The sequence below is a fragment of the Eucalyptus grandis genome, chromosome 4 (genome assembly GCF_016545825.1).
Source record: "Eucalyptus grandis isolate ANBG69807.140 chromosome 4, ASM1654582v1, whole genome shotgun sequence".
NCBI classification, from domain to species: Eukaryota; Viridiplantae; Streptophyta; class Magnoliopsida; order Myrtales; family Myrtaceae; genus Eucalyptus; species Eucalyptus grandis.
Window position 1 is genome coordinate 8,043,508 of NC_052615.1, and position 25,946 is coordinate 8,069,453.

Below are 25,946 nucleotides of genomic sequence, written 5' to 3' on the forward strand. Positions count from 1 at the left end.
TCTAGAAGATATTTAGTATCACACCACTCAATTCTACCCTTAATCCCCTGAGAAAAAAATCTCAAATTTTTTATTTAGCTTCAATTTTGCCCAAAATTTTTTTGTCTTAAAAAAATCCCAAAATTTATTTCTGTTCCAAACTTTTTATTGTCTTTGAAAAAGTCCTTAATTTTAAGTTTAGTCTCAAATCTATGTCAGACTTTTTTTGTCTAGGGAAATATCAACTTTATTCTAGTTCCAAATTTGGCTCGAACTTTTCTTGCATAAAAAATCAGCAACTTTCAATCTAATCTTAAGTTTGCTTTCATTCAAAATCTGTAAAATAAAAGAAAAAATCGCTATTAGTTGTTTGATGTAGAAAATGTGGCATTTCTGCATCGGTGATGAATCTACATCAGCAAAGTGACATGGAAAATTATCTCTAAAATGAAACCCTTCTTTGATATGAAAATTATGGAAATTAAGGATGACTAATGGCAATTTTTGGATATAAGGCAAAAGAGGGCAGATTTGGGACTAGAATTAAAGTTTCGGGCTGGATTTGGGACATGAAAAAAAAAAGTTGGGGTTTTTCTTAGACAAAAAAAAATGGTCGAAGCATATTTCAAACTGAAATTAAAGTTGAGAGTTTTGTTAAAAAATACGGCATATAATTGAGACTAGACGTATAGTTAAGGATTTTTTTTAGGGGATTATGGCCTTAGTTTTACCATCTTCTTATGATACTGCGATATATCATCTTTGACATGTCCATCAATCCATCTTTACTCTTTGGTACGAAGTATATGTCAAAATTTTTTTTGCATAGCCATTATTAATTGAAAAGAATTTAAGGAATTTCTGTGTGTATGAAAATAATTCAAAGCATTTTTTTCCTCTATAAAATGTGATGAATTTTTTTTTTTTTAAATGCTTTGAATTAGGATGCATTTAATACGGTGCATTGGAGCTTGTGCCCTGTGAAATATTAGGTTCTCCTCGAGTGAAATTTTTCGGTACTTCGAGAACAATAATCGTCTTTGAGTCAAAGTACATTAAATTGAGATTGAAGCAGGACTACCACAAAAATCAAAATTTTTTTTTTTTTTGGTTGGTCCTACTCTACTATTCATATTCTAACTCTCACTCTCAGATTTTTATCCTGCCTCCTTGTAGGGCGTGGGAGTCGAAACCCACACTTGAAATCAATTTAAGAGGTGGAAGCTTGTGCCCTTTAGGCCAGCTCATGCGACGGCTCATGCTTCGCATTAGAAGTGGCGTGTGGCATAAAATCCAGTTCGCGGTAATGATAATTAATTTATGGGAAGAATTTCGCTATATTGTTATTATTATTATCCAAGGATTTGGAGTTTCTTCTTTTTCTAAATAATAATAATAATTTTCATTTTTCCAAGATCCAAGGAGATTGATTTTAATGTCATCAATTTTTTACTTTTTTACTTTTTCTTTTTGTCTTTTCTCTGCGAATTGGCTAATTTAAATATTAAGGCTGGCATCCATATATCTCACTTTCTTTTGTTGGAATATTTTTTATTAGTCCGATCACAATTAGTCGAATGCGGATAGATCGCGATGGTGATCCCGATCACGAGGTTGATCACTCCATGGGCGGTAGAAATCATAGATGACGGAATGATTGGTGCGTCGCCACTCGCGAGAGAGAAAAGTTTTTCTTCATTACTTAAATTTAAAATTGCATCCAACTGTTGTTAATTTTTCCATATTTGGTCAAATGACCGGAATAATTTCGTGGATTGATGCACAATAATGCGACAATCATTTCAAAAGTGTCATCGACGTCCATATATATATATATATAATATTTGGATCTAGTAGTAAGATAAATGCTTAAATGATAAATAACTCATTTATTGATCTTCGACCCCCTAAGTTACTAAGAATGCCCCCGATTAGTGTAATGGGATGTGTCTATTTATCTATCTCTTGACTTGAAATGTAAGTGGATTTGAAAAATGATCTTAGAGTGTCTAGGGTTGGGCCAGGAGGGTCTGTCTCTTAACACCTTTTTTTTTCTTTGCATAAGAGTTATCTCACAAAAACTTGCTATGGTAAGGAAGAACGGTGAGTAAGCACACTTAGAAAGCACAGTACAACGGAGAGTTATATGCTATGTGATAAGTTGCTCCTAAAAAAGAGATAATATATATGGCTTTGGATAAAAATGCCAAATGGACGGGGTTTGGACCATTTGTCCTCCAATAATGTCTCTCAGGGGAGGGGCGTATTAGTCCAATGCAGAGAGTATGCGACAAACCAGTGCTGGTGTGTGCAATCCTATTCTATGACGTCAGCATAATCTTAAAAGATATTGACAAATAACAAATATATTCTAATTATTTTTTAAAATAAGAAAGTATCCCAAATATATCCTAATTATTTCACCATCTGAAATCATTCGTGATTCTAAGGTCTTTGTCGAGTGCTTTTATCTCATCATTATTTTCGGCCAAGCGAGGTCACAAGTCTCCTAAAGCGATACGGTTCCCCTTCTCATTTCCCGGACTCAAACGGACAAATTCAAGCTCATGGAGAAAGTGAGGCTTCATAGAGAGGAAGACTCGTGGAGTGTGCGAGGGATGGTAACAATCTTTCACGATTTTTTTCATGGCAGAAAAAGGATCATTCTCGATAAATAAAAATCGACTTACAAGATATCTCATTAATCTCATGGATCAAGTAAAATCCAAGTCCTAAATTTGGGTGACTTGTCTAAATAAATAAATAAAAAATTTGGCACTTGATGATGAAGAAAATCACATCTTTGTGGTGTGCTTGATTCACACAAAAGCCCAATAGTTGCCATGAGCCAATTTGCGGTGTTAAGCATGTGGAATGTTCAACATTGTGCGAGATTGCAAATGACTTCAAACAAGGCACGATATTGCAATCAAGTTAAAAATATCATACGTGACATTTTGAGCTTATATAGGTGGAACTTTTCTTGCTGCTCTTATCAGTGTTGAGAAAACATTCTCTAAGTGATTTTAATGACTAACAAAACTTAGAGACTTAAATTATGATATAAAGTATTTTTAGGTGGAAAGTTTGATGGGACATGATCAGATGATGTCAATTAGAATCAAAATCGTCGCTTATTTTCCTTCCTTCAAATGGCTAGGATGGAGTTAGAATATTGTGCAATGGCTAGTGATGATTGGTTGGATTTCTTGCAATATTTATAAGGAGTTTCAAAAGGAAAGTCTTCCTAAATTTCTATTGAAGATTAAACTTTCTTGGAACATCTTATTTGAGGCTAAATATTCTTTCCAATTCTAAACACTCAATTTTTGAAAACCCGGACTGCTATATGGGCAACAAAAAATATGAGAAGTTTCACCTTCGGTGATCTTGAAGTAATCAAATTTTCTCGACGAGATTTAAGCTAATGGGTAGATTAGCTGGATAATTCTCCTAGACATATGTCTAACGACCAGTTTGTACTAGGAGAAGTATAAGAGGAGGTTCTTATACATTCGTCTCTATAAGCAAAATTGTGTAACCTTTTAGAGGCTAAGAGTGTGTGAGGAGTGGGTCACACAAACCTAAGTGTTCTTAGCTTAGCTCTTATAACCTTTGATAAGTTCTTATTAGTAAATTCCAACTAATAGGTTGTAACGTGAGAGAGTGAACGTAAGTTTGTAAAAGCCAAACCACTATAAACTTTTGTGTATAATTCTCTATCATCCACTCCTTTTTAATTATTGAGATAGAATTGTACACCGGTAAGATCTAACAGCTTCATTAGAAGTTGTCTCACTATAATATTTGTTTAAATTCTTTCATTTCCACACAATCACCTATTCAACCCCCTTCTAGGTGATAGTTTTAGTTATAACAATTGGTATCATGGCCTAGTTACTTTTAATAGAAGTGCTTTATTACTTCTAAGTTAACGATTTTTCAATGGCTAGCAACATTGCACTAGGTTTGATGGAAGGTCAAAGTGATACAAGGCCTCCGTACCCCGATAGAAAAGATTACAGCATCTAGAAAAACAAGATAAAAGCATCCATTAGATCCAAGGATCCCTTGTAGTGGAACATTGTTTTGAGAGGCATAAGACCTAAACCTCCCTCGACCAAGGAAGAAGGCAAAAAGCTAGAAACTTCAGCCTTATCTTATGCGGGCATCAACAAGAGAAGCACTAGATGATAAAGCTATCTACTCTTTATATTGCACTTTATCTCTATCTGAATATAATCGAATCTCCTCATATGAATCAACAAAAGAAATTTGTGATAGATTGCAGGTAACTTATATGAAGGAACTGATTGAGTCAAAGAGACAAAGATAAATATTCTTCTCTAACAATCTAAAGCCTTTAAAATGAAACTTGAAGAATCCATAACAAATATGTTCAGTAGATTTACTGACATTGTCATTGGTTTGGCGTATCAAAGGCAACCTATATTAGATACAATGAAAGTGAACAAGAATTTTTTAGGAATATCAAAGGAGTAGAACAACATTAAGACATCCATCTGGGAGACTCAAATGATATCACCTCTTTCTTTGGATGAACTAGTGGGAGCACTCCAATCCTATGAAGTGAACGTCTGAACGAGGAAGATACCAGAGGTAAGAAAGCAATTGCTTTAAAATCTAATCTTGACTCCGATGATTCAAATTCAGACGAAGATGATGAAGACGACAAGGAGATTGTACTTATGGTGAAGCAGCTTCAAAGAATGGCCAAAAATTGAAGATTAAAGGAAAGAAATCCTTCAAAACATCTTAGTAAAAGAGAAGCTTCAACGACAAATAGGAAAGCAAGGATGTGGCATGTTTCGAGTGCAAGAAGTGAGGACAAATCAAGTCAAATTATCCTCTTCTGAAGTAAAGAAAGGACAAGTATGAGAAGACAAATAAGGCATTGAAGGCTAAAACGTGGAGTGACACTGAGTGCGAAGAAAGTAATGAAGAATATGCTAATATCTATCTTATGGCAAAGTCTGATTCAAAAGAAGAATTTGAGATAAGTAATTTTATATTCTAATTGAAGTATCTGATTATATAAAAAGAATTACTTTTTCATTATTAGGCTGCACTTAGAGAATTCTCAGAATTGATGAAAGCAAACTCAAAATTGAGACAACACGATTCTTTCCGAAAGAAAAGATTCTTCGAACAAAAGAAAATCATGATTCTGTTTTAAAAGAAAATGAGTTTTTGAAAAAGAAATTTCAAATGTTATAAAAAGGTTTTCAGTTGGCTCGAAAACTTTGGAGCATATTTTGTCCGTCCAAATCCCATAATACAACAAAACAGGGCTTGGATGCAAAAACAAAAAGGTTTTAGAAAATGATTTTCCAACTCACAAAGAGAGGAAGAGGCAAAAGCCTTTGACAGTTTTCTATGAAAACCATTTTAGAAAACAATTTTTAAAACATGTTGGTCAAAATCTTCTTAAATGTTCAATTTGTGGCTGTCATGATCATTATGAAAATGACTGTGCCAAAGGTTGGAAGACAATTCGGAGGAACTTTCTAAGCATGGCCGATCCTTCTAACTAGAGATGACCCAAACAAATATGGGTACCAAAGAAGACTTGAACTTGTCTTAACTTTACAAGTAGCAAAGAAAAAGAGAAACAAGTGGTACATTGATAATGGTTGCTTAAGATATATGACCGGTGATGCAAGCAAGTTTGTTGAACTTACAAAATTCAATAGCGGAAGTGTTTTCTTTGGAGGAAACAACAAAGAAAAGATCATTGGCAAAAGGATAGTTGAAATTGGTAACCTAACTATAAGAAATGTATCTCTTGTCAAAGATTTGAACTATAATCTCATCAGCGTCAGCCAATTATGTGACACTAGGTACAATATCTACTTTCAAGAAGACAAATGCTCAAGCATAAGCAAAGATTCGAAACAATCATTTACCGAAAGAAGACATGGAAATATCTACCTATCGAATATAATAGCTTATGACATTCAATTTTTGATCTCTATCAAGGACAAGTCAAATCTCCGGTACAAGAAGCTTGGACCCATAACCACTAACAAATTTCAAAGCTTTCCTCAAAAAAATAAGTACGAGGGTTGCCAGATCTAAAGTTTGAAAGATCTATAGTTTGCTTAATCCGTGCTCCAGGTAAATAGATAAGTTCTTTCAAACCTATCAATTATATCAGTATTAACAAAGCTTTGTAGCTTCTTCATATGGACATCTTCAAACTCACAAGAACACAAAGTTTAGGGAGGCGAAAGGTATAGTTTGGTAATAGTTGATGATTAGACAAAGTACATATGGGTTTTCTTCTTGCCACACAAGCATGAAGCATTCTCTTATTTTTCAAAATTTCCCAAAATATTCAAAATGAAAAAGGTTATTTCATTTCTTCCATTAGAATTGATCATGGGGGTGAGTTCAAAAATCAAAGTTTCCAAAACTTTTGTGAAGAAAGCGGTTTTGAGCATCAATTTTTGACTTTCTATACACTGAAACAAAAAAGTGGAGTAGAGATGAAAAATAGCTCCTTGTAAAAAATGGCAAGAACTTTTCTCTTAAAAAAGCAAAATTGCATCACATTTTTGGACTTTAGCTGTTTCTACAGCATGTTACATCATCAATCAATTTTTCCTCTGACCTTCTTTAGGAAAAAAATAAACCCTATGAGCTTTTCAAAGGTAGGAAACCAATCATTTCATATTTTAGAGTTTTCGGTTGAAGATGTTTTGTCTTAAGAAATGCTAATGACCAACCTAGTAAGTTTGATGAAAGATTAAAGAAGATATATTTATGGGATACTCAACTATGAGCAAAGCTTTCAGAGTGTACTATAAAATATCTCGCATAGTAGAGGAGTCTATCAATGTAAAGTTTGATAAAAAATACTATCCTCAAGAAGATTCTCATCAAGCAGGGTAGTCATCTAACGCAATTCAAGCACAAGAAGAAGTCAAGGATTCAAAACCAAATGAACAGCCTCAGCAACGAGAAAAGGCTAATAAGCATGACAGTAAGAAATCCAAAATGTCTGATGACAAATTCAATAGAAATTGGAAGCTCAAGTCAAACCATCCAAAGGATCTGATTATCGATGACATTGATCAGAACAGGATGAACTCCAAAAGATGCCATCAGTACTTTGGCGCTCATTTTAGAGATTGAACCATGAGATACTGAGGAAGCCCTATCAATTGAATTTGGATCTAAGCAATGCATGAGGAATTTCAACAATTCCAGATAAACAAAGGATGGGAATTGGTTCCTAGACCTAAAGGCCATCCCATGATCGGAATAAAATGAGTGTACAAGAACAAGCTCAATGATCAAGGAAAAATCATAAGAAACAAAGCAAGATTGGTTGTCAAAGACTACTCGCAAAAAGGAATTGACTACAATGAGACTTATGCATCAATAGCATGCTTAGAAGTGATTAGACTTTTACTTGCTTACACATGATTTCATGGTCTTAGACTTTTCTAGATGGACATAAAGAGTGCCTTCTTGAATTGATACATCAAAGAGAAAGTCTTCTAATGAAAATCCTTGCAAGAATTTTGCTAAGTTAATGTAGGATGAGTTTGAGATGAGAATGATGAGAAAATTAAAATTCTTCCTTAAATTTATTTAAATCATTTAAAAATAAAAATAAATATATTGATTCTAGAAATCAATTAGTTAACATTTTTACAAAACCTCTAGAGAAAAAGGCCTTTAATTTTATTCACAATAAGTTGGGTATTATTAATCCATTTGCTCAAGTATCTAAAGATAGGGTACATCAAATGATGCTGGGCAAATCAACTATTGCGATTTCAAATTTTTTACAGTAAGAATATTTTTAGAAGCATATTAGATATGATTTATTTTTTCCTTATTTAATTTATTGCAAAATAAATTTCTTCATATTGGAAATTGCTTAATTTATTCTTTCCAACAACATTTCACAGTTTTTCTTTATTTTCCCTCAAAAATCGGATCTTCTTTAAAACTTTATAAGTCACAATGGTTCATATCCCTTAAGAAGGAAAACTTTTCTTTCTTCTTTGTCATTCTTCAAATACCCAAGAAATATCTCTATGAAAAACCCTTCTTGTAGCCTCTTTTTGACAAATGATCAAAACTTTTCTTCTTTTTAAAAACCATGGCACCAAAATCTACTCTAAAGTCAAAGCCTAGACCTTTTGGTTCGCAACAATCGAATCACATTGCGAGATTACAATCTAAAGTCAAAGGAAGCCTTGAATTCTTTGACTTGTCCGATTCTTCAAATAATGTTCAAGGTACAAAACTTTCTTTTGAGTATTCTCAGTTAAGATTGACTATTGTAACACTCAAGGCTTTAGGAAATAGTGAAGATGTTATTTATCAGTTGTTGGCTAAGCACGGTTTTGAAAGTAAGGAGGCATTAGAGTTAATGTTCATTAATTCCATCAGAAGCATGCCCCCCCACTAGTGCTAGTGATTCAAGTATTGTCAAATCTAGAAAGGGGAAGGAGGAAGTGGCCGACACGTTTGTTAAGAAAAGAATAGATGATGATGGTCGAAGGGGTGATAACAATGCAAAAACTGTATGCCAATTTCAAAAGGAAAATCACTAGATATGTGACTGATGTGAATCGTGCAGACAAATTGATTAAATCTGAAGAGCATCAGCAACACTTGAGATCTCTGATGAACAAGGGAATAATTAAACAGAGGACTATTGATTTTGACTTTTTTGAGTCGATTGGTATTCATCTTAAGCAATTTTGTGATGATCGACTCCTAACTGATCTTTTTGTTACCGAATATCCTACATTCCTTGCCCTGACTGCATATTTTTATTCAATATTTTTGTTTTACTCAATAGACACTATTGAGTTCACGGTGTTTGATAAGCCATATCTAATCCAAGCATAGGAACTAGCAAAAATTTTGAGGGTTAAGTATTCAAAATTTGAAGCTATAGATGTTGATCCTAATGTTACCTATAAACAACTCTCTTGAATCCCTTATTTTACTAGAGATGATTACTCCCATGTATTTCATCAGTTGTTTCCTTTGAGACCAATTGTCCTTCACAAAATTATTATTAACTGCTTGAAATCAAAAGGATCTTCCACAGTTGACGTTTCTCGCTATGAAACCAAATTGATATGAGCAATCTTGAACGATCACTCATTTTCTATTACTCATCTTGTTCTACTGCACATGTGTATAACTATTTTGAAAAATAAAGGGCAATTGCCCTATGGTTCTCTAATCACAAAGATTTTTCGTGAACTGAACATTGAGATTCCAAGGAAGTTGAGCAAGGCTCAACTACCTCCACCGTAGGTGGAGGAGCAAATGATGAGAAAAATGAGTTTCAGGCACACTGTTGAAGGTTGGAAAAACACAAAAGGTAAACTTTTGAAAGTGGATGCAAATGAAGTAGTGCTAGATCCAATTGATCGCCCCACCAAGAGAAGGCGAATTGCTGAATAGAGACAAAGTTCTCGAGCCTTTTTACAAAGGATCAATGAAGAAATGCTGGAGAAATCCGAAGAAGATACAGTTGATTTAGATGACATCATCAACGTATATCAGCCTAACTCTAATGATATTGATGAAGAGAATGAAGCCAAAAGAGAAACAAGAACAAGGATGGTCACTGATTAGATAGAGGAAGTCATTGTTGAAGAACAATAGCAAAAGGATGCTGAAGATCAACTCAAAACAACAAATGATCAAGCCAGTATGTTGGATGTTGATCTAACTAATAATCCAGAGAATGTTGATACTACTGTTAAGCATCAAGAGCTTGCCAGAGACCAGGACATCACTGAGCCTTAGGAACTTGCTCAAGATCAAATCATTGTTGGAGAGCAAGGTTTAGTCTCTAATATAGGAGTTATCGAAGCTAAATCATCTCAAGTCATAGCATCTATTCAGGGGGAGCTTGATTATGCAGAAGACCCTATGGAGCCTCTATTAGAAAACATTCCCATGGACTCCACTAATGATGCTAACAAAGGAAATTTTGTTAATAAAGGCACCACTGAGGGGTCCTAATATGTTCAAAAAGGTCAAGAAGTATTTGACATAATGGTTGGAGCTCTTCCTAATCTTCCAAATACTCAAGCAATTCATGAAGCACTCTTATGGCTCTAGAATCTGTTGTTGCTAATCTCTCTACTACTGACCTTGCTTTCATCCATGTTTGAACTACTAGCATGATTGGTGAGCAAATTATTAATCATGTTCATTCTTTTGACCCAGTTGTGCAAGATAAAGGAAAATGAGTTGCAAATGTTGAGGGGGTTTTAAAGCTGATAAACAAAGATAAAACAATATTAGTATGGTGATGAGATTTGGAGTAGAAGTTGATCCTTCAAGATGATTGATAATACTGAGGATAGGTTGTTCCTGCGAACTTAACACAGTATGAAAGAACACAAGGACAAAATGGAGAAAGAGCTGAAGAACTAAACTATCTTTCTTAGAACTCAAGTGGAAGTGTTGAACACCAGAATGACAACAATGGAGCGTATTTTGGAAAATATGCAATGTTATGTTCTTGTTCAACTACCTTTAGATCATAGAGTTCCATCTCTTGCTCTCATTCTATCTCCGGCTCCTATTCCAAATCCTGAGCCAAATCAACCATCCTCCTCCAAATAACTTTCCTTATTTGCATTATTTCTTGAAGTTTGATCGTTTTAATGCTTGGTTTGTTTGTGGATCATTTATGTGTTTGAACCTGTTGGCTACACTTCATGCTATAGTTTGTCTATAATATTATGCTTTATCTAGTATCTTTTTTATTGTTGACAAAAAGGGGAAAAAGGGCCAACAGAACTGGAGTTGTAGAACTAAAGTTGCAACTTTACTGCACTAATATTATTTCTACAGGTATTTTAAGACTCTAAACATTGCAAGAGCCTAAGGGATTGGCATTTTTTTTTCTTTATTCCATGTCTTTTAAATTCAGACCTTTAGCTATAAGAATCTTGCTAAATTCATTTAGATATTCTTATAGTTTAACTGCACCTCATTTTCATATTTAGCTTTAATCAAGAGATATTTAAATCTCAAATTTTTATCTTTTAAAAAGTTTTGCTTGAACAAGTTTTGTCATCATAAAAAAGGGGGAGATTATTGAGAAAACATTCCCTAAGTGATTTTGATGATTGACAAAACTTAGAAACTTAGATTTTGATATAAAATATTTTTCAGGTGGAAAGTATGATGGGACATGATCATATGATGTTAATTGGAATCAGAGTCGTGACTTATTTTCCTTTCTTACATATTCTATCAAATAGTTAAGAAGGAGTCAAAATACTCGTGCAACAGCTAGTGGCGATTAATTAGATTCCCTGTCATATTTATAAGGAGTTTCAAAAGGAAAGACTTTCTAAATTTCTAGTGAATATTCAACTTTCCTTGAACATCTTACTTGAGGCGAAATATTCTTTCCAATCCTAAACACTGAACTTTTGGAAACCTAGACTGTTGTATAACCAGCAAAAAAAATATGAGAACTTTTACCCTCGGCGATCTTGAAGCAATTGGATTTCCTCAATGAGATCCAAACCAATGGGTAAATTGGCTAAATAATTCTCCTGGAGATATGTCCAACAATTAGCTTAGACTATGAGAAGTATAAGAAGAGGTTTCAAAGCTGAAGGAAATAGAATAGGCATTCACAAGAATTGAAGCTTTTAATTCCAAAATATGAATAGTGCTTTGTGATCTTATACATTCGTCTTTGTGAGCGAAATTGTGTAATCTGTTAGTGGCTAATGGTGTTTGAGGAGTGGAGTGTTCTTAGTTCAGCTCTTATAATCTTTAATCGATTTTTATCAATGGATTCCAACCAATAGGCCGTAACACGGGAGAGTGAACGTAAGCTTGCAAAATCCAAACCACAATAAACTTTAATGTGCAATTCTCCATCATTTACTCATTTTTAATTATTAAGATAGAATTGTACACCGATAAGATTTGACAATTTTATCAGAAGTTTTCTTGTTGCAATATTTGTTTAAATTCTTTTATTTTCACACAATTATCTATTCACCCCCTTTAGGTGATAGTTTTAGTCATAACAGTCAGAACATCACATAGTTCAACCAATTGAACCATGTATTCTTCCTATGGATTCCTGACAATTTCTTGTTTATTTTCTATTATTATGTCACCATTGTGGTGATCACATAGCCTTATTATATAATGAATTTCTTCTTAACAAAGTGAGTAGGGATTATAATAACTTGGGAATCTGTATTTACATTTTGAAATATCTAAACTTCAACTACTTAACGGAGGTCACAAATGTTGTAAGAAGAAAGGGAGGCTAATTGAGACATCTCCGTCCATGTTTCTTTTTAGCTATCTATATTAATATTCACTATCCCCTCCAATTTTTGTAAAACACATGATCCGCATGTAACAAAAAGTGGTATTTTAGCAAGATCAATCGAATAAATACGTTACTGAAACTTTCAAATTTGATTATTTTCTACTAATCACTAGAAAATTAACTTTTTTCAATGTTCCTAATTTTAATTCTAAAATATGACCAGTTAATTGTGGAAAATAACCAATATCATTTATTGTCTCGACAGTCCGCACAATATAATATCAATGTCATTTTTCTTGACTAAGTTTTCTTTCTTAGGGCTTGAATTTTCCTGGGGCTAGAAGACAAATGAAAACTTTTTCTTCTTTCTTTTTATTGGTGAAAGCTCCTGTTCAATTCCACAATCAAGAAATCATGTAGCAAGGCGACTATTCGCCAAATCTTTCAATTATTACCGCTTTGCACAGACGCTAACACGCTAGAAATTCTTCAAGTGTGGATAACAACAATGTCTGTATCAATTTTGTAGATATAAATATTGTGCGAAGTACCGAAAAAGTTTTTAGATTTATTGCATTGGTGCAAATTTAGTCTTAAATATTTCAATAGAATCAATTTAGTCATAAAACTTTTGCAAGTGTACCAATTCAACAGATGGCGAGGACTTGGCCATTGTCCAATGGTCAGCAAGGGTTACCAGTGACCCTCGCTAGCCAAAATGAAGAGGAAAAAGAGAGAGAAAAATAAAATAAAATAAAAATAAAAAATTTCAAAAAATCATTGAAATATGTTTACATCAGCGTCCGTTGTGCCATATAAGAAGGTCGGGTCCGTGTTAGTGATTTCTTATCTAAATTAGCTGGATAAATTGAGTTGGCTCCAATGTGAAAATATTTTTGATTAAATTGGTCAAATTGAAAGATTTATAGTTAAATCAGTATAAATACATTAAGTTTATAACTTTTTTTTACATATCCCTAAAATCATTTTCTCTCTTTTAAGAATGCAGAAAAATGAAAATGTGTGAGAAAAGATATTTCGAAATAGTATTTGCAGTCACTTTCAGAAAATGGAGTGAATGTACGTCAAGTACCCTAGTTAGCACAAATTCTCCTCTTACGTGTAAGCTTTGTGTTGGTCCATTTCTCTCTCTCTCTCTCTCAATTATGTTTTATCATGCCCAAGTTGACTTTGCTAGGTGTAAGCTTTGTGTTGGTCCATCTCTCTCTCTCTGTTTTCTCATGCCCAAGTTGACTTTGCTAGGTGTAAGCTTTGTGTTGGTCCATATCTCTCTCTCTCTCTCTCTCTCTTTCTCAATTATGTTTTATCATGCCCAAGTTGACTTTGCCCCCCCCTCCTTTCCCTTTTCTTGCCAAGGGCCATCCTAATTTGAATCGAATCATCAATATGGTTTCAAAGAATGAAAAAAATTAAAAGAAAAATATAAGATTTTGCATGGATTATTTGTTGCTAAAACTTAAATTATGCGATTTTACCTTGATAGCGTATTAGTTGAGGATGATTTTTTTGTGAATAGGGTTGAAATTTATTTGTTTTGGTTTTGGTTTGACCAAAGTAAATAACCATTCATTTATCGCTTTGTCTTTGTTTGGAAAGAATTTGCACAAAAGACGGCCGCTGATTTTACTAAGTAACTTAGAGCAGAAGCTTATAAGCATCTGTTGAGGCCTCACGTTGAAAACGTCGGTGCTCTTTTGGGTTCAATGAAATGACTTGCAAAGAACTCGTCTATGGGTCTATTGATTTTGTGGAAGATACTAACTTCACAAGGATTAGGGTTTTCCCTAAGGTAGATCTGTGGGTGTTCGAAACCAACAAAGATTCGGTTTGCACAATGTATAGTGTATTCCCAACGCAACATTGTATAGTTCAGCTTGATTACGTTAATTATTGGAATGTTCTGGCTCTAATCGTGTTGCTTAATCAACCCTTGATTAGGAAGTTATGTGCCTGGAACTTTGCGCGAAGTGGGTTGCTATGAGAGTACGAAAAGCTACAGCTTGGAGCCACTTGGGTTGGTCTTATATTCTCAAATTGCTTTAGATGCATTGTGAAGCATTAGTGCTGGAATAAAATTTCTATATTTGATTAAAGACTTAGAGATAGGAGAATAGGATTACTAAGAATTCTGTCATCCAGCTTACGCAAAATTAAACGGCAGTGGGAATGTAGGAAATGGAAGAGATGTGGATGGAAAATTGTCCAAAAAACTCTAAATTTATTGCATTGGGCCAATTCGGTCCTAAAATTTTCAATTTAGACATTTTCAACCAAAATCTTTTGATAATTTTCCAATTTAGTCATTTTCAACCAATTTTAGCAAGAAATTACTTATGTGGAACATTTTGCAGAAAATTAATGATTTGAAAAATATTTTTCTGAAAATAATTACCTGCATTGCTTACAAAAATATGATTGAAGAGTGATGTAAACTAAGTAAAAGAAACATAACCTTAATATATAATAGAAGATTTAAATCAAATAAATGTTATTTCATACTTGAGATTACCTGGATTTGGTCATTAGTACTTTTATGGTTTTTTTCCCTTTAAACTCACTTTTAGAAAAATTTTGTTATTTATGATAATCATTTTGATTTCCCAAGGAAATCAGAATTTAAAAAAAAAAGAAAAAAAAAAGTCATTCGGTTACCTTGGGAAATTATGGGATACAGATTGTAACTTTTCTCTAGGCAAAATAACAGTGCAGTCAGCTAGGCATTTTTTCCATAGAACAAGTGTGTACTGATTAAGGCGTCGTCGTATGTCAAGGAAGATTTCTATTATTGTTTGGCTAGAAATACAGATTAAAACTTGGAATGTCGAAATGAATTTTATGCAACTCTCTTATTCATTGATAATAGTCGTGATCTTGCTCGCAATGTCCAAGAAATCTCTATGGGGAAATGCTATCTATAGTCTAATCTAATCGAATCTTATTTGCTAGCTACTATAAATAAAATTAAAATATTGAATGTTCCAATGTAATCCCTAAAATGAAACAAATAAAGAAGTACATCATCACGTTAATGAAAATACAATCATGATGTGCCCCACTTGAAAAGATTGAAGTCACAGATAAACTTAAGTATACTTGAATCACTTTATAAAATTGAACGCTAAATTCTATGTCGACAGACCACTGCTAGGATGTCAATGCCTCAGTTACAATATCATTTAATTGCCTATTTTGTGGACTTATTTTAATATATCTAACATATATTTTCCAATTGGTATATTCCATAAGTTAGCTTTTAGCATGACTGGTGTGGATATCTTCTGGAAACTCAAGAACTTGCTCGACCCTTGCAATCAAAATTAAAGGATTAGGTCGATCTCAATTGCACTCAGAGCGCAAATCGTGGGGAACTCTTACCACCACGTCTCCCTCTCTCAGTTGGCCATCATTATATTTGTGTGCATGAAATGATGATGGATAATTCTCGTGATAGCAAAGTCCTATAAAACCCTAATTTCAAAGAATAAAGCAAGCGATTCAAAAGAAAACTAGTTGCATGAAAACTTATTTTCTTTCCTTTTTTGGGTATTTTTGTTACGTTGAGCGTAGAAAGTGGTGCCCGCACGAAAATACTACATTTGTCTTATCCAATAGGAAAAGTGCAAATTTTAGATAAATAATTTGAGAGTGACATCCCTTTGGCGCTTAGATCAAAGAACTTTAACCTTCTTTTGGTCATATGCCACGGGAATAATGATTCTGAATAAGGCAATAGTTAATTTACTGGTGATTTTTGGGTCCACGTTGCATTGCTAGTATAAAGAAATTAATTTTTTGGACACATCGTCAGCTACAGTATATTTGAAAGGTGAATTCTTTTTTTTTTTTTTTTCCCATTAAGACGACGTGATTATATGATTATTCAAAATGTCCTCCCTTTCTTTAGGTAGCCTTTTCTCTATTGAGAGCTATTTCTCTTAAAAACACACTATAAATATTTGAACATTTTCAAATTAGTATGCTTCAAATTACTCTGTTATTGATGAGGAACGACTGATCGTATTCATGCATAGTTTATGGATTGATATTGCATGTCTTAATGAGCCAGTTTTGAAACTCATTACCGAATGGATTGGTAATTAAGTGGACTGAAGATGGAACTCCCATTATCAATGAAATAAAATCTTAAAAGATATAAAGTACCAGCATTACGTTTTTTCTGGAATCCGATTGTATGAACACTTTTTTTCCGTTGTTAGTTGGTTTTTCGATCCAAGAAATGAAACAACATTAGGAAACATAGAATATGGTTGTCGAAAACGAAAACCCTAGCGTAGGTGGCCGAATATTCCACTCTCTTATTCCCAAATGAACTTATGGATAAAACTTCTCCTCCTAGCAATTCTCCACCCGTCTCATCTTTTTTTGAATGCTTCAACCAACCAAATTGGGATTGACAAGTTTCCGAAGAGAATATGCATTCGTCATGCAAATCCATTTGCATCCCAACAACCACATCACTTGCTTCAAACTCATTATAATATACTTCTCCCAAGTCTTGGGGTTTGATTGGGTCAGGAACTACAACACACCCACACGCACAAAACAAAGCAAAACCTAGTTTGACTCTCTCATCTCTTCTTCTCCTTCTCGCATGTCGCTCTCTTTCCTGGTTGTTTCCTTATCTGCGAAAGCAATTATTGTAACTTAAAAAACAGATAAACACACACGCTCCCTCCCAATATAGAAGTTTAACCAGTGAAAATCTGACATTGTGAAACCCCAAAATATTTAATACAGACCATGTAAAATCTTATTTTATTTCGAGGGCTCTTGATAGAATATGTTGCTGCAAGAATTTTCTGGCCACGATGCTGTCCACGTAAGGCAGTGCGTGAGCATGACGTTATCCAGTCCCCTCTCGGGACACGCTTTTGTATTCATTCAAACGTGGCGGGTCGTCTTAGGTTGGAAGCCTTGTGCCGACACGTGGCCCCACGATTTTCACGCTGTACCGGTCAATTCGTCTATCTTAAGAAACCTAAAATGCCACGCAAAGAGTCAAACAATTGGGTAAAAAGTGCCCAAATTTTTTTTTATATATATTGAATAATATTCCTCCATTCAAACTGTCGAAAGTCTGAAAAAAAAAAAAGTCAGAAAATCAATTTTCATCTATTAATTAGTTTCCAGAAAAGCAAAGAAAAAACTAGTTTCTAAAGGAAATGCTCGACATGTTAAATAAATCCTGTGGTGCTTGATCATTACAATATGAAACATATAATCGTGATGCCTAGTTTTGTTCTTATCCACCATGAATGTGACAATCACAAGCATCCAAATCTGGAGATGGATAGTAGACAACGCTGTAAAGCACTAGGCAATCAATCATATGACCCATATGCCAAAAAAAAAAAAAATCATATAACCCGAAGCGTCCAAGAATCTTGTTGTCTCATAATTACTTTCCTCGCTATGCTTATCAACAATCTCATGAAAGCGAATGCATCTAGTAACTATGATTATTTAATATTGATGATAATGTACTAGTTGAAAGAGCTATTTTTAGAATTAATACCATAAAGAACTTCAAAGTGGTGCACTTATGATAATTTTACATCAAATTAATTTTTTAATCATAAAAAAGCCAAAACTGATAGATTTGTGATAAATTTATCCTCCAATAGTTTCCATTAATAAATTGCTGAGTTGGATGACGCGTGATAATTGACCGATATACTGATTTGGGATTTTATTCTCCGTCTATTATTGGTGTACCAATATGTGTTTTTCTATAGTATTAATCCAATTTAACATAAATTAATAGATGGTAAAATTGTTATAAATGTAGCAAAATTGGGTTTTTATTAATCAAAAAAATTAGTTTCGAGCAAAATTGGGTTTTTTCATTAATTTATTGTAAGTGTACATAGTATTAACTCCTTTTGTTTATAATTGTGAAATGACACGTGCCACGTTATCCCCTTATTTTTTTCCCTAAAAAGAGCCGAATCTTTGTCTTCCTTTAGATAATTAAAAGACATAATCATACCGGTTGATTTCTATATTTTTTATATCTTTCTTCCAAAACACGGACAGGCAGCAACCCAGAAACATCAATTATTTCTTTCATTCGCAGTAAACCCTCAATATTAAATTCCTGTGATTATTTAACCAATATTTCACATACCATGACAGTCATATATTCGATTAATATTATTTAAGACGAGGATTTCTTTTGTATTACCGAGACAGTATTGTCATGCGAAATGACATGACAAGCTTTATAAATTGATGTTAAATATAATTTATCGATTTAAACGATCACTCAAAGTCTACCATATCATTTTATATAACAATTTTGTATTATTTCACTATTATTTTCTTTCTCTCTACAAATACCTGCAATAGCTTCCACTATACTCATTATACAACCTTACGAAAAACAATAAAGGAAACCCCTCCCTTGATAACAGTTTCCGGGTAGGGTTTTCAGACAATCCACATTAAACCCACCATTAATGCAACAAGCTGTCTGTACATGAATTTTAAGGAAGTAGAATGAATTGCATAAGAACCTAAATATACACATTTCCGATTTTGAATCCTAAGTTGTCCACATCATTGCCCTGAATGATAATCTACAAAGAAACTGAACAGACATCGAGAAAATGGAGATGAAGAAAAAGAAGAAAAAAGGAAAATGATCCTTTCCTTTTTCTTTTTTGACTTTTTCCTTCCCCCCTTTTTTTTTTTTTTGGATATTTTTGTGTGCAAGGTAATGATAATGAAATCCCCAGAAGTGATTTCTCATGACTCCAAAAAGCCGGTCATTCGAAGAATTGAATTCCGCACTTCACTCAAATTTCTGCCCTTAAGCGTCCTCCCATGGCTAAAGCGCACTGAAGACACCATCCTCGCAGCCACGCGCCGCTCGACAATCAAGTGTGGCGGCACAACCTCCCCTTCATCGTCCCCCTCTTCGAATGCGTAATGAAATTCAGGGGACTGGATAAAAGTTTCCGGGATATCGACCGGCGGAGAGTTTGTCATTTTATTCTTCTTTTCCGATTCGCCACGCTTCCTTGAGTTGTCCTGAATCAGCACTACCGTTGTATTGCAGAAACTGTAGTCATCATGCTCATCCTCGTCGCTGCTCCGATCCAGGGTTGCTTGATCTTGATCGGTGAAAACTATGTCGGATTCTTGAAATTCAAAATCCATGGTGATTGAGGAGGGATAGCTGGGAATTGCGATGATATGAACAACGTACAGAGATGGGAGTTTTGAGAGGATGTATTAGCGGTGAAGGGTGGGAATGGGAGGGATTTATAGGTGGTGGTGGTGGTGGTGGTGGTGGTGGTAATGGTGGGGGGAGAGAGAGAGAGGTGAAGGAATTCGGAGAATCTAAACCGTGGTGACTAGACTTTGCAATTGTTTATGATGTTTTGTCAACGTGGCATTATTACATTATTGGAAGGGGGGGTTGAGTGTGGTCCCACGTATATTCTTCCTTTTCTTGGTTCCTCTCTCTACAAGTTCTTGAGTGCGGGGTTTTCTTTTCTTTGCCTTCTCCACCCCCCCCCCCTCCCCTCTAATGTCGGCTGCCTAAATAAAACAGCTTCCCCTTTCTTACGGCTCACGGCTATTTTGGTTTTATAGCTTGTCTAGTTATTCAATTGACCTGGCAAAAATTGTATTTTCAGACGATACATAACCCATATACTTATCTTTGTACATAACCCACTTTCACTACCATCAATTAGATAGTTGCGTTTTAATAATTGGACCAACTATTCAAATCAACGATAATAAATATGGAACGTGTGAAAAAAAAAAAAAAAAAAAGGATATGTGGGCTCTACATTTAACATTTCACTGGCAAAAATTCGGGTATGGCTCTAATTGCAGAATCTTGTGCTTCATGGTAATGAATCGTGGAATGCATGGTATAAATGCTAACAAATTCATTGGCTTTCATTATCATGTATTTTTGCACTTGACAAAGAAGACGTTATTACATTCAGAATGTATCTTATCTTGGAGTTGCTTCGTCCATGTACAAGCTCTAATAACATGAAGAAAAAGGCGTAGAATACGGATTCACCATTGGTCTTTGAACTTATGTTTAGGGAGTGTTCATTTTTTTTTTTTACTAAGCAAAAAGTACATTTTTGGTACCCAAAACATTATAATATCAGTTACATTTTACAATGTCAGCGAAAAAATTACTGTGAAAATTTACGTATTAACATTTGTATAGTGTAAAAGTTTCAGATCATTGCAATTCAAAAAGTTAAATCAAGTGAGCAAAAAAATTCTAAAAAAAAAAAAAGGTCATTCTAAATAATATATGACCAAATTTAAAAATGAAATTTCGAATTTTCCATCACACGCTAATTGAGAAAAAAATTCCATATTACATGATATTCAAATAAGTTGAATAAGTATGTCAAAAATTGCTAGCACATAACGATATACTTACATATACACTTCTTATTATCTTGTAGTTAACAAGAAATCGAGAGTATTAGAAAAACTATGTCTATATCACAGATTTTGATTCGATTACAATTAAAAACTTAATTATACAAGTAAAATTGTCATATTATAGCACCTGACTAGCACTTGACTAAGAGTATAAACGACATAATTAAGTTGAAAACTGAAGTATTTTCCTACATAAAGATTATATAACAAGTAATAAGTGAATTAATCATTTAATTTTTTTTTTGTTAATGTAAAGTTACGGGAATTTCGGTAACAGAAGTAGGTAAATAAATTGAATATCAGATATATAATTTGAAGGGATCGGGGCTAATTCTTTTACATGTTTAGCTTGTAGATGAAGATCTATTGATTTAATAAATTTAATAATCACTTTCCCATTGCACATGCTATGCTATAGTCGAGAGAATAGTCTACGAGATTGGAATGACAAAATTGACTATAAAAGGAAGAGATATGCTATTTGCGTATAGTTATAGTCACATGATCAATTCTTGCGCCATGTAGTTGAGGGACTACTATAAATGCGTTTTAGAATATCCTTGATTACCTATTTTACAAATACTGTGTCCGCGATGAGTAAATTCATAGTTTTAACCGACCAAAAAATATATTCATAGTTTAATTTTATGTTTCACATTTTTCATTATTTTAATTTGGATGTTTTTTAACCTACAACAACCTACTTAAAAAAATTTTAAACCTTAAAAATCTTTACTTTTCCATAAATGCAAATTCTTTGTGTAGAGTATTTTTATCAATAGTTTCTATTCATTATTTAGTCATTTAAATATTTCGTGACTAACTTAATCTTTCAAATATCAATTTCTTGCGTTTGCACATTTAATAAGTTATAAACAATCTTTTTGGCTGATGGCCGGCAAATAATTAATTGCTTGTATAATCATGAATGACATTGGCATTTTTCACAAATTTTAATGTGACTTTTTCTACCTAGCTGCGGCACCAAAAATTATGACCTTCCTGGTTCCTGTACTAATTTTTATAGCATGGGATATTTTTCCATATTAGATTGCGGCTTTATGTACAAGTTCTTAAACATGCATCTAGTTTATGGGATGAACCTTAGTATATTGAGTTTATTCTATAAAAAAAAATAAAAGTCCCTCAAGCTTCTACATAAATCTATTCTCTATAATAAACACTGTTAATGTAGAGTAAATTGCAATTAGCATAAAGAAAATTTATAATCAACCTCATCAACCATTAATTTGAGGGTTAATTATTGGTTAAGCGGATAGTTGCAACCGACAAATTAAGAGTGGAAAATATGGTTTGTGGACAATCTTCTTTGCACCTTCAATTTGTCTTAATTTAACCATGGGTTCGAGATTAAACATCATATGCGTTCCTAGATTTTCATAATTTCCTCTAATAATCCCTCTCTCTCTCTCTCTCTCTCTCTCTCTCTCTCTCTCTCTCTCTCTCTCTCTCTCTCTAATGTTATGATAAAGATCTTTCCACTATCATCTATCCAAGTTTCTCTCTCTCTCTCTAATGTTATGATAAAGATCTTTCCACTATCATCTATCCAAGTTTGGGTGCCTAAATTGTTCCCTTTCTTATGCCCGACGGAAAAACTTCTTTTTGGGTTTACCCTTTTTCGACCAATTGCTTGACATGACATTGCTAAAAGTCATTAAAATCTTTATTGCCTGTCCTTAGTCCGGGTTGGAACACCAAAGCAGCGGTCACTTTCTATCGAGAGGATTGAAGTCCTCATCTTCAAAAACAAGAATTTCCCTCTTGTAGCGCAAGCTTAATTTGCATCATTAATTATAAAAAATGCTCAGCATCGCACAATTCGATTTTATCATTTCATTATAATAATGTGACATATTATCTACGAAATGTCCATCAATCAATCCGAGCCAAATACATACTATATGGTCTGTTGAATAGTCATTAATGATTGAAAGGAATTTAATTCGAGAGAAAATCCACATGTACAAATATAATTCGAAGCACTTTATTGCTTAATAAATGTGACAAATCACGATACATTGCATTGGAGCTTGTACCCACGTAAATATTAAATTCTCTTGGACTAGGAGTTTAGTCTTTTTTTTTTTTATTTTATTTTCTTAGGTCCTAGGAATTCTTTTTTAACGTCATCAATTTTTAGAGAGCTTTTCTTCACATTGTCCAATTTGACCACCTTTTCTACCTTTTTTCCTACGGCAATCTCTTTCGTTGAATTATTTCTATCCGCCCGATCGAAAATTAATCAAATGTGAATGGTCCGCGATAGCCTTCCCGATAATGATGTTGACCACTATACGAGTGGTGGCTACAACATTTTGCATTGAAGCTTGTACCTAGTATAAATATTAGATTTTCTTGGATTAGGAGTTTAGTCTTTTTTTTTTCTATTTTATTTTTTCTTGGATCCGAGGAATTTTATTTCAACTTCATCAATTTTCCTGCGAGCTCTTCGTCACCTTGTTCAATTTGATCATCTTTTCCACCTTTTCATTGCATTTCACTTTCTTTCATTGAATTATTTCTATTTACCTGATCGAAAATTAATTAAACGTGTACAGTTGGCGATGACCTTCCTGTAATGATGTTGACCACTACATGGACGGTGGGGATAGCAGTTTGCATTGGAGCTTGTGCACAGTGTAATATTAATTCTCTTGACTAGGAGTTGAGTCTTTTTTTTTTTTTTTCAATTCTCTTGAATCCTAGCAATTTTATTTCAACGTAATCAATTTTTTCGTGAGCTTTTCTTCACCCCGTCTAATTTGACCATCTTTTCCACCTTTTTCCAGCATTTCACTCTCCTTTGTTGAATTATTCCTATTTGCCTAATTGAAAATTAATCAATGTGAACGATTAGCAATGGTATTTCCGATAATGATGTTGACCACTACAAGGACGGTGGAGACAACAAACATCACAATAATGATTTTATTCATGTCAGATTCTAGAGAAATTGTTTTCTTTCTAATATCTAAATTTAAATGGTTATAAACTTGACAGTCATTTCAAGACTGTCATCAACGGAAGTCTCGAAGTAGGATGTGAAATCGCAATTTATTCATGAAAAACGTAGCAGTTACAGAAATTGTCACATTAATAAAACGTTGCGAATCTCTTCTCAAAAGCGACAAGGCGGTGCCGGTGCAACACGGGTCTTGTGACGTCTCGTCCTAGGGGTCTGTCACGAACTTCTCTCCCGCCATTAATTTCGGCCAACTAATCTCGCAAGTCTCCCAAAAGCGATAAGGCTCTCCATCATCTCCTTTCTAGGGAAGCAAGCTGACAAAATTCAAGCTCGTGGAGGGAAAGTGAGGCTTCAAAGGGAAAGAAACTCGTGAAGAGCGTGAAGAATGGGATCCTTTAATTTCATATCATTTTCCATCGCAAAGCAAGTTTCACTTTCAACGAATAAATTTGACTCACAAGTTACCTCACTTTCTTCATGAATCAAATAAATCACGACTCATAAATTTGATTGGACGGTCTAAATTTTTTTCATTTTTATGATACTTGATGATCAGGAAATCGAATTTATATTGTGTGCTTGGTTCAGATACAGATCAAATATTTACTCACTGAGGTAATTTGTGGTGTTAAGCACATGTGATGCTGTGCATTGAACAAGATCGGATATAATTTTAGGAGAGGTCCAAGGGCGAAGTTTGTAGAGTGGATATGTATATAGTGCTCTTGACAATTTCTTGTTTATCATCTTTGATTATCTCCCTATTATGGTGGATTGCATGAGAGGGAGTTTCTTCTCGACCAAGTGAATTATATTTTAAAATATCAAAATGTCGACTGATCATAATAGTTCACAAGTGTCATAAGAGAAAGGGAGGCTAATGGGGCCACGAACCATGGTCCCCTCTGTCCATGTTTCACGTTTGATTTACTTTCTTGTTAACTATCTAAATAAACACGTACCGTCCCTCTCAATTTTAACCATATCAAACCGAATAGCTGGTTAAGAAAAAAAGATCAATCCAATAAATACGTTATTCAAAGTTTTAAATTTTGACATATCTACCAAACTTTTAAACCGACTTTTTGGATAATATTAAATATTGGAAAGTAACCAACGCGAATTATTCTCTCCACATTCCATCCAATTTACTACCAAGGGTAATTCTACTTTTCCCAAAAAAAGAACATAAAATATAATCAAGGTCGTTGCTTTGACTCAGTTTTCTTTCTTCGGGCTTTGATTTTCTTGCGGGGAAACAGGACTTTTTCTCTTTCTTCGTTTTGGTGGAAACTCCCATTTCAAGTCTATTTTCAAGAAATCATGGAGCAAACGCGACTATTCGCCGAATCTTTCAATCGACACCAGGATGCATAGAGGCTAACACGCCAGAAATTGTTCGACTGTGGATTAGAACAACGTCTGAATCAAATTTTGTCTATATAGATATCATTTGCTCTCATCTGAGCATGTAGGAAAAAAGGAGAAAGTGGGAGAAAGACTTAGAAATAGTATTTGCAGTCATGTGCGTCGAGTACCCTATTAGCACAAATTTTCCTCTTCCATCTAGTCATTTTGTTGGTCCACCTAAGGAGAAAGTAGGAGAAAGACACTTAGAAATAGTATTTGCAGTCATGTGCGTCGAGTACCCTATTAGCACAAATTTTCCTCTTCCATCTAGTCATTTTGTTGGTCCACCTAAGGAGAAAGTAGGAGAAAGACACTTAGAAATAGTATTTGCAGTCAAGTGCGTCAAGTACCCTATTAGCACAAATTTTCCTCTTCCATCTAGTCATTTTGTTGGTCCACCTAAGGAGAAAGTAGGAGAAAGACACTTAGAAATAGTATCTGCAGTCATGTGCGTCAAGTACCCTATTAGCACAAATTCTCCTCTTCCATCTAGTCATTTTGTTGGTCTCTCTCTCTCTCTCTCTCTCTCTAAAATTTTGGTTTATCTCATGCCCGTGTGGACCTTTTTACCTTTTTTTTTTTAAAGGCAACTCTAACTTAGATCAACTCATTGATAGAGTTTTGACGAACGATAGAAAAAAAAAAGTAATATATCTTTTGTGGATTATTTGATGGTGAAAGTATAAATCATATGATTTTATGTGAATGGTAGATATCGAGATTAGTTATCACTAGAGATGTCAAAAAGGTTGAAAACAATATTTAACCCATATTTAA

General features: G+C 34.0%; 1 protein-coding gene across 1 annotated transcript; it reads right to left on the reverse strand.

The window, feature by feature from the left end:
- Positions 1-18,721: 18,721 nt before the first annotated feature.
- On the reverse strand, positions 18,722-19,646 carry LOC120292987. The gene has a single exon (XM_039311680.1). It carries the CDS (start codon positions 19,502-19,504, stop codon positions 19,091-19,093), a length of 414 nt encoding a protein of 137 aa, XP_039167614.1. The 5' UTR covers positions 19,505-19,646; the 3' UTR covers positions 18,722-19,090.
- Between the last annotated feature and the right edge of the window lie 6,300 nt (positions 19,647-25,946).